The 13467-nt window shown below is 37.4% G+C and overlaps 1 protein-coding gene across 1 annotated transcript; it reads right to left on the minus strand.

Annotated features, from left to right (window-relative positions):
* Positions 1–2612: 2612 nt before the first annotated feature.
* On the minus strand, positions 2613–3650 carry LOC141679953 (uncharacterized). The gene has a single exon (XM_074486308.1). It carries the CDS (start codon positions 3648–3650, stop codon positions 2613–2615), a length of 1038 nt encoding a protein of 345 aa, XP_074342409.1.
* Between the last annotated feature and the right edge of the window lie 9817 nt (positions 3651–13467).

Consider the following 13467-nt stretch of genomic DNA (forward strand, 5'->3'; position numbering starts at 1 on the left):
TTCTTCTTTTCATGAAATTTATCATTCGAAAGATGCTGATACGCCGATTGTTGAAATTCCTGCTGATTTTAATGAAGATCAAGTAAGCAACTCTATTATCCAGATAGACAAACCGTATCCAATAGATTCAGAATATTCAAGTGAGCAACTCTAGTTTCTATCTTGCCAGTTTGTATTTTTTTAGATCATTACTCTACTATTATTGTAGCAAAATAGTAACTTCTGATGTCACCTTTAGGAGGCTTGCCTGTCCAACGCCAATGTGCTAATGCAAATGTTATGCGAGATGATTGTGGAACTCCAGTTCCCAAAGATGATAGGATGGAGCCAGGGCCACTTCAGATTAATGATGGTTCAAGTAAGTTGATAACTAATATTTCATGTGTGATTAACGGATAGTCTATGAAAGTTAATTATGTGTACAATTATCATCAGGTCCAGGAGATTTACCTGTTGAAAGTCCCAGTCGTGTTGATTCTAATGATAAAGGTGGTGAACTTGAAACACCTTATGCCAGTGTATGCTTCAATAAAGGTGGTAAAGCATAGTAAGATCCATGTAAATATTTTCAAAATTCTGTTGTTATGGGTGAAGTTTGCTTTCTTGAATAATATTGTATTGTTTTTATGATCACCATTGTTTCAGAATACTTATCAGCCCCTGCTACTTCAAATTAGGTATGCTACTGCAGGTGCACGCTCAGATGGACTTTTTCTGCTTTGTAGAGGGAGGGATGCTAACAGTATGGTGAGAGTTATACCTTTTAGTTTCTCAAGTAGTTCTTAAATTTATTTTTTGATGTGTCTTCGATGTTCTTTGCTATCTAGTCCACTGCTACTTGGTTGCTTGAGATATAATATACAGTACACAGCTAACTTGGTTGCTTGAGAAAATGATGTATTGTACCTCGCAGAAATCTTATCTTTCATGCACAAAAATTTGTGACTGTCTGTTTTCATTTTGTCTACTGCAACAGTGGATTTTATCACGATCCGAATGATGGCTGGTACTATAGCACTAGTAATGGACTCTACTACAAATTTGAGAATGGAAATTATGTGCTATTAGAATCTGTCGAGGTATTAGTAGACTTTTCTTCTTTGTTCCTTTTTTACCTTGAGTATTTTGGTACCGCGTTTCCCTCTTGTTAAAAACCGTAAATTTAAAAATAATGTTTGTTGGCCTGGGAACAAAAATTATGTGCTATTAGAATCTGTCGAGGTATTAGTAGACTTTTCTTCTTGCAAATAACTTAGTTAATATTTCAGGGAACAAAGAAGACTTACAAGAGAAAGCTTCACGTGTATAAAAAGGAAAACGCCCAGATCGTGGAGTCGTGGAGAAAGTGAAGCAAATTTAAGCATTAGCTTCTAGTAGTACTTTTTAAAATTTATAATCTTGGGCTGTTGTTAAGTAAAAAATGTGAACTAGTTTATAGTTAGTTTTGACGTTTAATTTGGTTGTATATTTGGATGTTTACTGTTTGGGTTGGATGCATTATTTTGCAGTTATGAAATTGTATAATTGAGATTATTCAGTTTACAGAATAAGCATTTCAATTTGTTTGTGCTAAAGTGTTACAATAGCCTCCTAAACTGTTACCATATTATGTTTAAAATGTTTTATTAGGCTAGTTATAATGTTACAACAGCTTCTCAAAGTGTTACATTAGGTTCTATGGGCCCACTTGCCACGTCATCAAGACAACTCAACACTGTGGGCCCCACACTTGCCATGTCAGCTAGATGGTGAGACCCACTTTTTAAAAACATTTTAAAACTCTAAGGTAACATAAAAAACAAGTTACAACTGATCTCTTTTTCTGTTACATTAGCAAGCTAAGGCAACATATAAACAAGTTAAAACACGATGTTTCCTTAGGCACCAAAGATGTTACCTTAGACCCCTAAGGCAACATGGAAAAACCTATCTTGAAGAAAATGTTACCTTAGCTTAAAAGTGGGGCAAGAGCAACATATTTACCCCCTAATGCAACGTTTTTTTGGTGTTACAGTAGGCATTTTATGGTGTAGTGACATCTCCTTCCCCTTATGTCATGCTTATGATGTCATCATCCCTTACTTGCCCTCTTCTTATTGGTTGGATGACCTCATCATCCCTAACCTCCTTGATTAACTTCCTAATTGTTTGCCTAATGACCGCTGATCTGTTATACGGTTCGCTTAACTTTCGTTTTCGTTTATCGTTTGGGGGATCGTACCCGGGATCTTATTACTTGGGTTTCCTTAACCTTTCTCAATACATTATATTCCTTTTATGATCCTCTCTTATAATCCTTTAATTTAAATCCTTTTTATCCTGTTACCTTATACTCAATTCTTTCCGTATCTAGTGGATTTCCGGGAAAAATCAAAGTGTTCGGAATTGGATTCTGACGATCTTTACATACACTTATATACCACATAGAGTACTAATAATATCCCAGAAGATCAATAACAGAACCCCTACATAGTGTGGCATGAAAAGTTTTCTCATTCAGCAAAAACACTATTCATAAGGGTTTCAAAAAATTTCCAAAAATTGGGGGTTATTACAAATCTAGGAAAGATTGGAGATAGAAAGCAAGCAAAAGAACAACTGGAAAAGACCTACTACAAACTATTACAAGGAACAAGATATGGTCTAGTAATTACAAGCTTAGAAAACCAAGTAGAGCTTTGTAGTTTAGCATAAGCATCTCTGTTGATACCCTTAAGCAGGTTCCTCGGACCAAGGACCCCAGAGTCATGAGCTCGAGCATTTCGCTCCCTCCAAATATGGTAGCAGAATATCTGAGCATAGCAGAGAGCCACCGTGCTATTAGGTTTATCATGAAGATCAGCCAAGTAAGTGAGAAATCCAAGCCGTGATTCACCAACAATGTTGATTCCCAACGGGGACATAAGATTGCACAAAACCCATTTACTGTAAGAGCAGTGAAGAAAGATATGAGAGCCCGTTTCTCGGCCACAAATACATAAGTAACATTGTTGGTTATCCACAAGGCCAAATTTGTGAAGGCGAGACAATGTGTAGAGCCTCCCGTGACAAGAAAGCCATTGGTGGTGAGCATATCGATTGATACGCAGCTTGTGCCACACCACACGATACCAAGAAACCAAGGTACCTCGAAGCCTTATTGAGTTCCAAACATCCCAGGTTTTAATTTTTGTGGCATCACAGCCATCCCATAATAAAAGATCAGGACCTGTATTCAAATTCGGAGGGACAAAAGTTGATAGCCAGTCCACTAACATTGGTTCCAGATGGTGACTTCTTGAGTTTGCCCTTGGTAAAATCCAAGTACCATTATGGATAATGGCACTAAGTTTATCACCAGGTTGCATTCCACATTGAGAAATGATATTAGAGGTTCTGTTAGAAGCTAAGCATGCATTGTTCCACCAAGGATCGAACCAAAGGGAGATGGACTCACCCGTGCCAATACGGAACGAAACAAACTGCAAAGCCAATATACGACATTTGAGAATTTTCCTCCAGATCCAAGAACAATCAGTGGGAAGCTTAGTAGTCCAGAAATTCTTCCCTTTTAAGGCAGTTTTATTGACCCAGGTAGCCCAAAGTGTGTCCGAGTTAGTAATGACTTTAAGCAAGTGACCCAGAATTTGAGGTTTATTCCATTCCTGCATGTTTTTAAGCCAAGCCCACCTTCCTCACGAGGAAGACAAACTGTTTGCCACGCAACTTTTGCACCTCCTTTGTGGTTGATGTTACCACGCCATAAGAATCTAGTGAGAAGAGACTGGATGGTATAGTGTATTGTGCTAGGCAAAAGAAAATGGTTGCACCAGAAACCCTCGATAACAAACACAATAGATTTAATGAGTAAGCATCTTCCATCAAAAGAAAGCACCAAATTGGTCCAAACATTGAGTCTGTTCATGATTTTAGTGATGAGGGCCATGCAATCATTAACAGAAAGCTACGAGGTGATCAAAGGGACGCCCAGAAACTTAATTGGCAGGTTACCTCGAGGAATCAGAAGAGAATCAAACCACTCCACAAAGTCTTGATCACAATTGCACAAGAAGCTGTTACTTTTATGGATATTGGGGGAAAGACCACTTCATGAAGAAAAGGTTGCTATAGAGTCCATAATGTGCTTGACAGAGCTTTGAGAACCATGCGAAAAGAAAAGGACATCATCAGCAAAGAACAGGTGTGTGAGGCCCATATCTTTGCAATGCCAGTGGTATTTAAAATCATGAGGAACCTTGTTGAGAATGCAAGACAAAATCTGCATGCACATGGCAAAGATGTAGGGAGACATTGGGTCCCCTTGTTGAATGCCCTTAGAACCTCGGAAGTACCCGTGTATTACCCCATTTAGTTTAACTGAAAACCGAGTAGAGCAAAGGCAAGCTTTGATCCAATTGATGACCATGGCTGGGAAGTGTAATTTAGTTAAAACAGCTAAAATAAAATCCCAGCTTAGAGAGTCAAATGCCTTGTGGAGGTCAATTTTGAGGACACACTTGGACGAGCCAGTAACCCTGTCATAACCATGAAATAGCTCTTGAGCAAGCAGAATGTTATCAGAGATGGACCTTCCAGGGATAAAAGTAGACTGTGTAATGTCAATGATAGACGGCATGATCAACTTTAGTCTAGCAGCTATAATTTTGGATATGCACTTGTACATTAAAGTACAAAGGGAGATAGGTTGAAAATCATTCATAACTGTTGGATAAGCAACCTTTGGAATAAAGGAAATGAAAGTGGAATTAGTACCTGAGGGTAGAAATCCAGTTTCAAAGAAATGTTTTACAGAATTACAAAAATCAACCCCTGTAATGCCCCATGTGGCCAAGAAGAATTCGACATTAAAGCCATCAGGCCCAGGTGCCTTGTTTTTCTTCATTTTCTTCAAGGTAGCATAGATTAGAGCATCAGTAACCGTAGCACACAGAGAGGTAGCTTGGGCCTCTGTAATAACCTTGCATTCGACATAATCCAAATCAATATTGGAGTGAGTAATATCTGGCCCCAACAGATTTTGAAAATAATTAACTACTATATTAGCACATGGAAGTTGGCCATGCACCATGTTTCCCAAATTATCCTCAAGGGCAAGCACCTTGTTACGGTTCCAGTTTGCCTTGCATTGTTGATGGAAAAAAGAATTATTCCCATCTCCAAGCTCCATCCATTTTACTCTCGATTTTTGGAGGAAAAAAGACTCTTCTTCGACTAGAGTTGCATTGAGCTTATTAATCAAGTCCTTCTCCAAATTTAGAAGAACGATGTCAGTATTATTGATCATACGCAACTGGACTTCCTCTAGGTTAGCTCTAGCATTCGAGACGTTAGAGGAGACATTGCCATGATCCTTGTTAAGTTGCCTAAGCAACCTTTTTGTTTCTTTTAACCTGGACAAAAAACGAACATAGCAAGGACCATTGCAATCTAAGGACCAAGCTTTATTAATAACATCCTGAAACCCAGGGATATCAATCATGAAGTTGAAGAACTGAAACGGTTTATTAAGATTTTGAAGATGCATCGGTTCTACAAACAAAAGCGCATTGTGATCCATGATCCCTCGAGGTTTAACAAAGACATTACCCTCTATAAATGAACTAAACCAAACACCATTAGCAACCATTCTATCCAGGCGCTTGAATATAGGACTAGCTAGACACTTGTTAGTCCATGTATGAATATTCCCCACTGTACGAACCGTATCCAGACCACAATTAGCTAAACAATCAGTGAAGGTTTGCATTTCTGGTGTCCAATGTTCCCTCACACCAGAAACTTCACCTAGACTAGTAACGCAATTGAAGTCACCAAGAAGACACTAAGGTGCCGTAGTAGTGCTCAAAGATAAATAATAGTTCCAAAGAGGAACTCGATCCACTGCATCATTAAAAGCATACACAAAGGAGACCAAAATAGTGATGTTCTTTTCCAGAAAATTAGCATTACAAGTTATTACCTGGCTAGACATAGAATGAATGGAAATGTCCCACACACTCGGATTCCAGCCAACCCAAACACGCCCATTGTAGTGATGATTGTAGTTAAACAGCCACTTCCAGTCCCTACAAATTTTCTTCGAGACACCCAAAGCATTATCACTCTTTACCTTAGTTTCCAAAACTCCCATAAGATTAACATTATTAGACGAAATAAAATTTTGCAACTCTTTTTGATTGTTGATGCCCCTTACATTCCAAACTGCAAAATTCATTTCAAACGCCTGAGCCTAATTGGCTGAGCAGCCAATTTTTGACTCTTTTTGCGTGCTGGACTCTTTCGATTAACAACTCTGGTAAAACCATCCTCATCAACTAAATCATTCTTTGGTGCTTTATGGGCAATGACCATAGGGTGAGTATTAGTTTGATGTGCTACAGCTTGTACAGGCGCTGGAGACACTGCAGGAGCTGCAGGCACTGCGGGAACTGTGGGAGCTGCAGATAAAGCTGTAATTCTAGTTGCATCTTGACTACGACCTCTCTTTCTCTTTTGACCCGGTGATTTTTGAACAATGTTGTCAACAACTGGACCATCAGGAGCAGTATTGGGTTCTACAGACACTACCATTTGATCTTCCATCTGAGTCAAAACCGGGACCAAAACATTGGTGTCAATATTTGTGCCATGTACCTTATCAAACTCTTCTAAATTATCAACATTGTCTTCATTTTGCTGCACATCTTCGATAGTCTGATCCCCATCCAAGACTAAATCACATCCCAGAAATTCCCCAAAGAACACAGGGTTGACATCTTCACTAGAATTATTAGTACCTATTGCATTATTGAGATCATCCTTCTGTGTTTGAAGCAACACAGTAGAGTCAGGCAAATCTGCTCTACTATGATGATTTTTTTTAGCCAATTTCGAAGCACCTTGAGTTGCTCCTCCAGGCCTTGCTCGAGGTGCTGGTTTAACAGCGTTTGGGTTATGAATGCATCTTGCAAAAGAGTGCCCAAAAGCCTAGCAATGGGTACAGGAGAAGGGCAGTTGCGGATAGATAATGCTCACTTTAACCAATTCCTCAACACCCTGCTCATCCTGAACTGGAACCCAGACATAATCTGGTCTCGGGCTAGAATAGGATAGCATCACCTGCACAGATGCATACTTAGTAGGCTCGAACCTAGCAGTCGTTTCATCAAATTTCAAAGGTAGTCCAATTGCCTTGGCAATATGAGGGAGACCATCACGTGACCAATACGAATGTGGAACATCCTCAATCTTTATCCAACAGGGAACACTTTCAATAACATTTTTTTTGAATTTATTTGCTTCCATCCAAGGCATCAAATAAAGAGTCTTGCCTCCCATAACAACCGAGTTAAGACCAAGAATATCCTGTTTCTCTTTACTCTATTTAACTGCAAGCAGGCCTGATATCATGTATGCTACCTGTCTTTGTGCAAGATTTCAGGCTGATCCAAGAGAACCTCATCTAGTAGCTGTGAAAAGAATTTTTAAGTACCTCAAGGGTACAGCTGATCTAGGATTGTGGTATCCTAGAGAATCAGATTGTAAGCTAATAGGTTACTCAGATGCAGATTTTGCAGGATGCAAAATAGACAGGAAAAGCACTAGTGGAAGCTGCCAGTTTCTTGGAGGTAGATTGGTTTCTTGGTTTAGCAAGAAACAGAAATCAATATCCATATGAACTGCAGAAGCAGAATATATTGCTACAGGAAGCTGTTGTGCACATATTCTTTGGATGAAGAATTAGCTACTGGACTATGGGTTAAAATTTTCTAAAATACCCATTTACTGTGATAATCAAAGTGTTATTGCTATGACAGGTAATCCAGTTCAACACTCAATGATAAAGCACATCAGCATTAGGTACCATTTCATAAGGGAATGTGTGTTGGAATGTATAGTGGAATTGCATTTTGTTCCAACAGATCAACAACTAGCAGATATCTTCACAAAACCACTATGTGAAGCTACTTTTACAATACCGGTAAATGAACTTGGAATGGTTTCAGGTTCTTTCTCAAAATCTGCTTAGTTTTTGTTCTCATACATCAGACTTTATGATCAGTGTTTACAAATTGTCTTATCATCATGTAATATGTGCTTAAAATGTATGATATTAAATACTCATTGTTATCTGATGTGATTCAATATACTCTGATAGTGTTTTGAATATCCTACGACTATTCAATCCAATGAGGATTATTTGTTAGATGCTGACTTAGTAGTCTTTAACAAACTGTATATCCCATGTTTGAATAAGTTATTTATGTGGAAATCCATAACACAAGCAAACTCTGATTCTGATCTTAGTCAAATTTACTTTGTGTATCTTATTACTAAGTCACAAACTAGATTATTGCTTCTTATTTGTCAAATTCCGATGTCAGTAAATCTTAAGGATGAACTACATGCTTGATAAGCGTCACTTAACTGAAGGAAATAAAAGAAAAGAAAATTGAATCCAGGTACTCCTTTGAGGTCTAGAGTAAATATGTGAAAGGGAAGACCCAAGTGCATTGCTGATATTAAGTTATATGCATTAGAAAAGCAAATAAATTTTTCTTGGTGACTTTTCACATTCTCTGATTACTGGAGAAATACTCTGATAATAGCATAAATTCTAATAGCAGTTGTGACTCATTTACACTGAGAAGCCACTGTAAAAGGAATGTCAAAAGATGCATAAAATGAGCACAAACAGTTGAGGTGAACTCTTGCATAAATTTATTCTATAGTAGACTTCAAAATTAAAGACAGATTTTAAGCATTTTTCTTAGTTATGCCTTATTTCTAAGATATCTGAAGTTTATCAGACTTTAATCATTATATGATCATTTGCAAATGCGTGTGGTCATTAAGTTGTTTTTGAAAAACAGTTAAGTATTATTTGCATAAATTCTGAGGACAAGTTCTGATGAAAGTTCTGATGATTAAACTCTGAAGAAACCAGTCAGTATTTGTGTGAAGAATCACAGAAACAAACATTCACTTTTTGAGTACAGAAGCCATGTTCGGATGACCATTAAATTCTAATAATAGTCAAGTTCTGATACAAATCCTGATGGTTAAATTCTAATAATAGTCAAGTTCTGATACAAATCCTGATGGAAACTCTGATGCTTACGTGGCATTATTTAATTACTTGGCTTATTTTTAGTATTTACTGTAACGGTTAGATTTTGTTAGGAAATAAATATGTGAGATAAAAATAGTGAGAATCATTTGGTTAATGGGTTGCGTGTTGGTTTTTGCATATGCATGTGTGCAATAATTATTGCTTATTTCCCGTGCCCACTAACTACTGCTTTGACTATTTACTGGATGACAGGTGTAAAGTGTCTATTTTACTTCCAAAAAGAGCCATTGAGTGGAAAGAGTATAAATATTAAAGACAAAATATTACCCAAATCTTTTACTTTCTCTCTTACTTACTCTCTTATTTCTTTTACTCTCTCTCTCTCTCTCTCTCTCTCTCTCTCTCTCTCTCTCTCTTTTACTCTCTATTTTCTGACGGACTTTCATACAGGCATTTTAACAAACATCTTGTGAACACACAATTTCTCACCTATTTCTTTACAGAAATGGCACCCAAAGATCTAATCTATGATGGAGCCAAGTTTGTTCCTAATAACTACATGGATATTCTTTCGAAGGACGAGGCTCCTTTAGAACTTCATTTCGTCCAAGACTTTCTTGCTCGAAGTGAAATAGCCTATGCACTGACCCAACCCCAGGTTCTTTCAGGGAAGCAAATACTGGAGTTTTAGAGGAAAGGTGTTTATGATGATGGTGGAAAAGCTGGGTCCCCATGTATTATCTTTACAACAAGGGAGGATGATGTTAGGTCACAATTATGTAACAAAGATTAAATATATTCAAATAAACTCTGTTACAATAGAACTGTTGTTCTCTCTCAGTGATGAACAATATCAGTAAGAGCTTCTAGGTTACAATGTTTAATCTTCTCGATAATGATAACACATATAGTGTAAACCCTAAGCTGTTTTTATATAGTACACAGTTACAAGATATCTTCTAATTGATATGGGATATAATTCTGTCTCCTAAATTATATCAATTAGATATCTTCTACAATTCTTCTAGTCCTCTAACTCTTCATGCATATCTTCTTTTGTTTTAGTCCAGATCTTTTCCTGTAAATCACCCGCATTCCTTATCTGAAGTCTTCCCACACTTAAGTCCTGATATATATCTTCTGACGCCTTAAGTTCTGATATTAATTTCTGACTTCAGTAATTCCTAATAAGTCCTGTTGTTAAGTTCTAAAAATTAAACACAAATCAGATTATATAAACATCTCAAATATATCTAACAATCTCCCCCAACTTGTAAATTATGAAAAATATACAAGTTAATAGATTTGATGATGTAAAAAACATTTAAGTACAAATACAATGAGAGTTTAATTAGACAATTAACTACAACTTACAGTCCTTGTAACTTTAACCAATCTTACTGAGTCAATCTGAATCCAAAGTGATTCTTGACAAAGTTTGATATCAGCTTTTCTTCTTTATTCCTCAGGACTTGAGCTATTGTAGCTTTAACTTGCTTCAACTCTTCATCTTGACTTCCAATCTGGTAGATTGCAGTCCTTAGTGCTGAGATATGATTTCTTTCTAAACCATCACCAAGTCTGATTACTCTTGGATGGGAAGAGTCTTCATTTTAGCACAGACATTTCTCTTTCAGAATGACTTCAAGTTTAGCAGAATCCTTCTTCATTAGAATTTCACTTCCATCATCTTCAACTATATTAGGAATGACATCTGTAACCCTTGAACCATAAATTCTTGCTTTATCCCTTATGGTCTTCATTATGAAATTTGACCATCTCCTGGTAATCTCAGACTTTATCTCTAAAAGATAATGAAAGAATTGAAGTTCTTTCAGAGATTTGTTCAGCACATCTGATTCGGACATTTGATATGTTCTTCTATCTTCAAGAAATAGAATCAGATTTTCTTTGACATTATGTTTATCATGAGCATCCAGTACTACTTGAACAGATATAACCTTATCAAGGTGTTTCTGTGTAACATCTTCAAGAGGTTTGTCAGTGAATAAAATGGATCTGTTGTAAGCACTTTAACTCTTGTCTTGATTTTGGCTTCTTCAGAACCTAGTCCAGCTATGTCTCTTGCTTCTTTGGATTTCAATCTAACAGTCATGAAATCAGATAGCAGCTGACTTTTCTTAGGATCTGATGGATTAACATTCTTCCATAATAGTTTTCTCTTATCAGTAAATGTCAATTTATTAAAATCAACTTGAGCTTTGTCAGAGGTTGATGTCTTGATGACTTGATCAGGATTTGCTGTTTTTTTCTGTAGCTTGATGTTCTTCATTCTAAACAACTTGAGCTGTGTTAGAGGTTGTTTTAGATTCTTCAGTTATCTTCCTTCTCTTCAGAGTTTGAACAGCTTCATCTACTGCAGCAGCATCATCAAATACTTGAACCAATTTGCATATAGGTTTCATCAGGATTCGAGGAATCTTCATCTCATGTGGCTTTGTTGGTTCATCAATTTTTCCTTTCCCTTTATCTTTGGGATCAATCTGTGATCTTGCTTGGGCTTTGAAGCCTCAGAATTTGACTTTTCCTTGATCACAATGCCTTTTACCTTAGGCCTTGGAGGTTTCTTAGCATCAAAAGCTTTAGACTTTAGATTTGTCTTCTCAGCTGCAAATCTAGCTTCTTCCTCCTTGAGATTCTCTAAATCCATTCCAGAATTATGCTTGAGAAATAGTCTTCTAGCAATCTCTTCATCAAGTGTCTGAATTTTAGGATCTTTGTAGTAGACAATAGTCTGCTTTCCCTTTAGTTTCAGAGTTTGCAAAAACTTCTGAGAGTCTTTACTTCCTCCTTGAATCAGAACATCAGAACTTGATATCAGATTTTGATTATCACAACTTGCTATCAGAGCTTGAGCATTTACAGCATCAAAATTTGTCTTCTTTTGAGTAGAAGATTTGCTTGAATCAGAAATTAGTTTCCTTGAAGAAACTTTGCTGCTGTGCCCTTGACCTTGACCCTTGCCCTTGCTAGGGTTTCTCTGGTCATCCTCATTGTCATCCTTTTTCTTCAGTACTTGAGTTTTAGAGCATTTGGACTTAACTACCTTCTCCCCCTTTTTGGCATCATCTGTTAGTAGGAGAGAGAGAATAAGTTCCACTGAAGATTGAATTTCATTCAGTTGAGCTTGTTGAGAGGCTTGATTCTTCGGGACCTCAGTAATTTGGGCCTGTTGCTTTTCTTGAACCTTCTCAATAGCTTCAACTTTCTCATGTATAGGTCTGATAATTCTTGACTTGTCTAATTTGAGGGTCATATCTAGCTTTTCAGCTGATTCCAGAAGTTTATCAACCTTGGCATGAGTTGTGGAGTGCAGACCTTGAAGGTTTTTAGTACTTAGAGCTGTGACTTTGAGTTGGTGCTTGAAATCAGAATTTGTCATCAGCTCATCAGTCTTTCCAATATGATCTGACAGAACTTTGGAGTTGGGAATGAAGTCAGATTCATTCCACTTCTTGGTCCACTCAACCCCGCTGTGAGTTTCTTCCCAAGGAACATGAGTAGCTTGTTCAACAAACTTTTCAATCAGTGCCTCATTTCCAAGCATGGAAGCTGGAGTATAAACTGGAGCTGACTCTCCATAACTTGCAGAAAACTCATCATCTTCTGACAGTACTACTTCATCTTTGTCCTCATCTAGAATATGTGTGATAGGAATATCAACATGTAATGGAGAAATTGGTGGAGTTATCACTTATACTGTAGGAGCTTCCATATACAACACAGTTGGAATTATCAACCTTTGAAGGTCAATTTCAGGACTTAATCCTGAATCTTCAACTGTAACATATTCTGTAATAGGAGAGATATGAGGTGTAATCACTGTATCTGGAACAGTGTCTTTAACTTGAGTTGGAGGTGGCAAAGATTCAATAACAATTGGCTTTGAGATCAGAGATTCCTGATCCCCTTCCTCAGCTTCAGTAGTATCCTCAGATGGAGGTTGTGCCAAATGCCTTCCCGCTCTCTGTTTTTTTGATCTCCTGGATGGTGTAGGAGTTGCTTTATTAGCATCAGAACTTGAAGTTCTTTTTCTCTTCAAAATATTAGAATTTTCAGCTTCAGTTTCCTTCTGAGAAATTGCCTTTTCAGCTTCCATAGTCACAGGTTCTGATGCATGAACCTGGACTTGCTCCTCTTCATCATCAGACTCATCTCTCAGAATGATCCTTCTCCTTCTCCTTGGTGGAGATTTAGGAACTGATTTTGCTCTTGAAGGTTTGGTTTTGAGAGGTGAAGTTCTGATGGTTGTGAGGATTGGGCTGGTTGGAAATATGTTCCGATGGTTGGTTGTGGTTGTGGTTGTGGTTGAGAAGTATGAGCTGTTTGTGTAGTGGATATTGGTGCTGATGGAGGTTGGGATGATTGTACATCAGGATATATAGCACTGTATG

Source organism: Apium graveolens, chromosome 8, assembly GCF_009905375.1.
Source record: "Apium graveolens cultivar Ventura chromosome 8, ASM990537v1, whole genome shotgun sequence".
NCBI classification, from domain to species: domain Eukaryota; kingdom Viridiplantae; phylum Streptophyta; class Magnoliopsida; order Apiales; family Apiaceae; genus Apium; species Apium graveolens.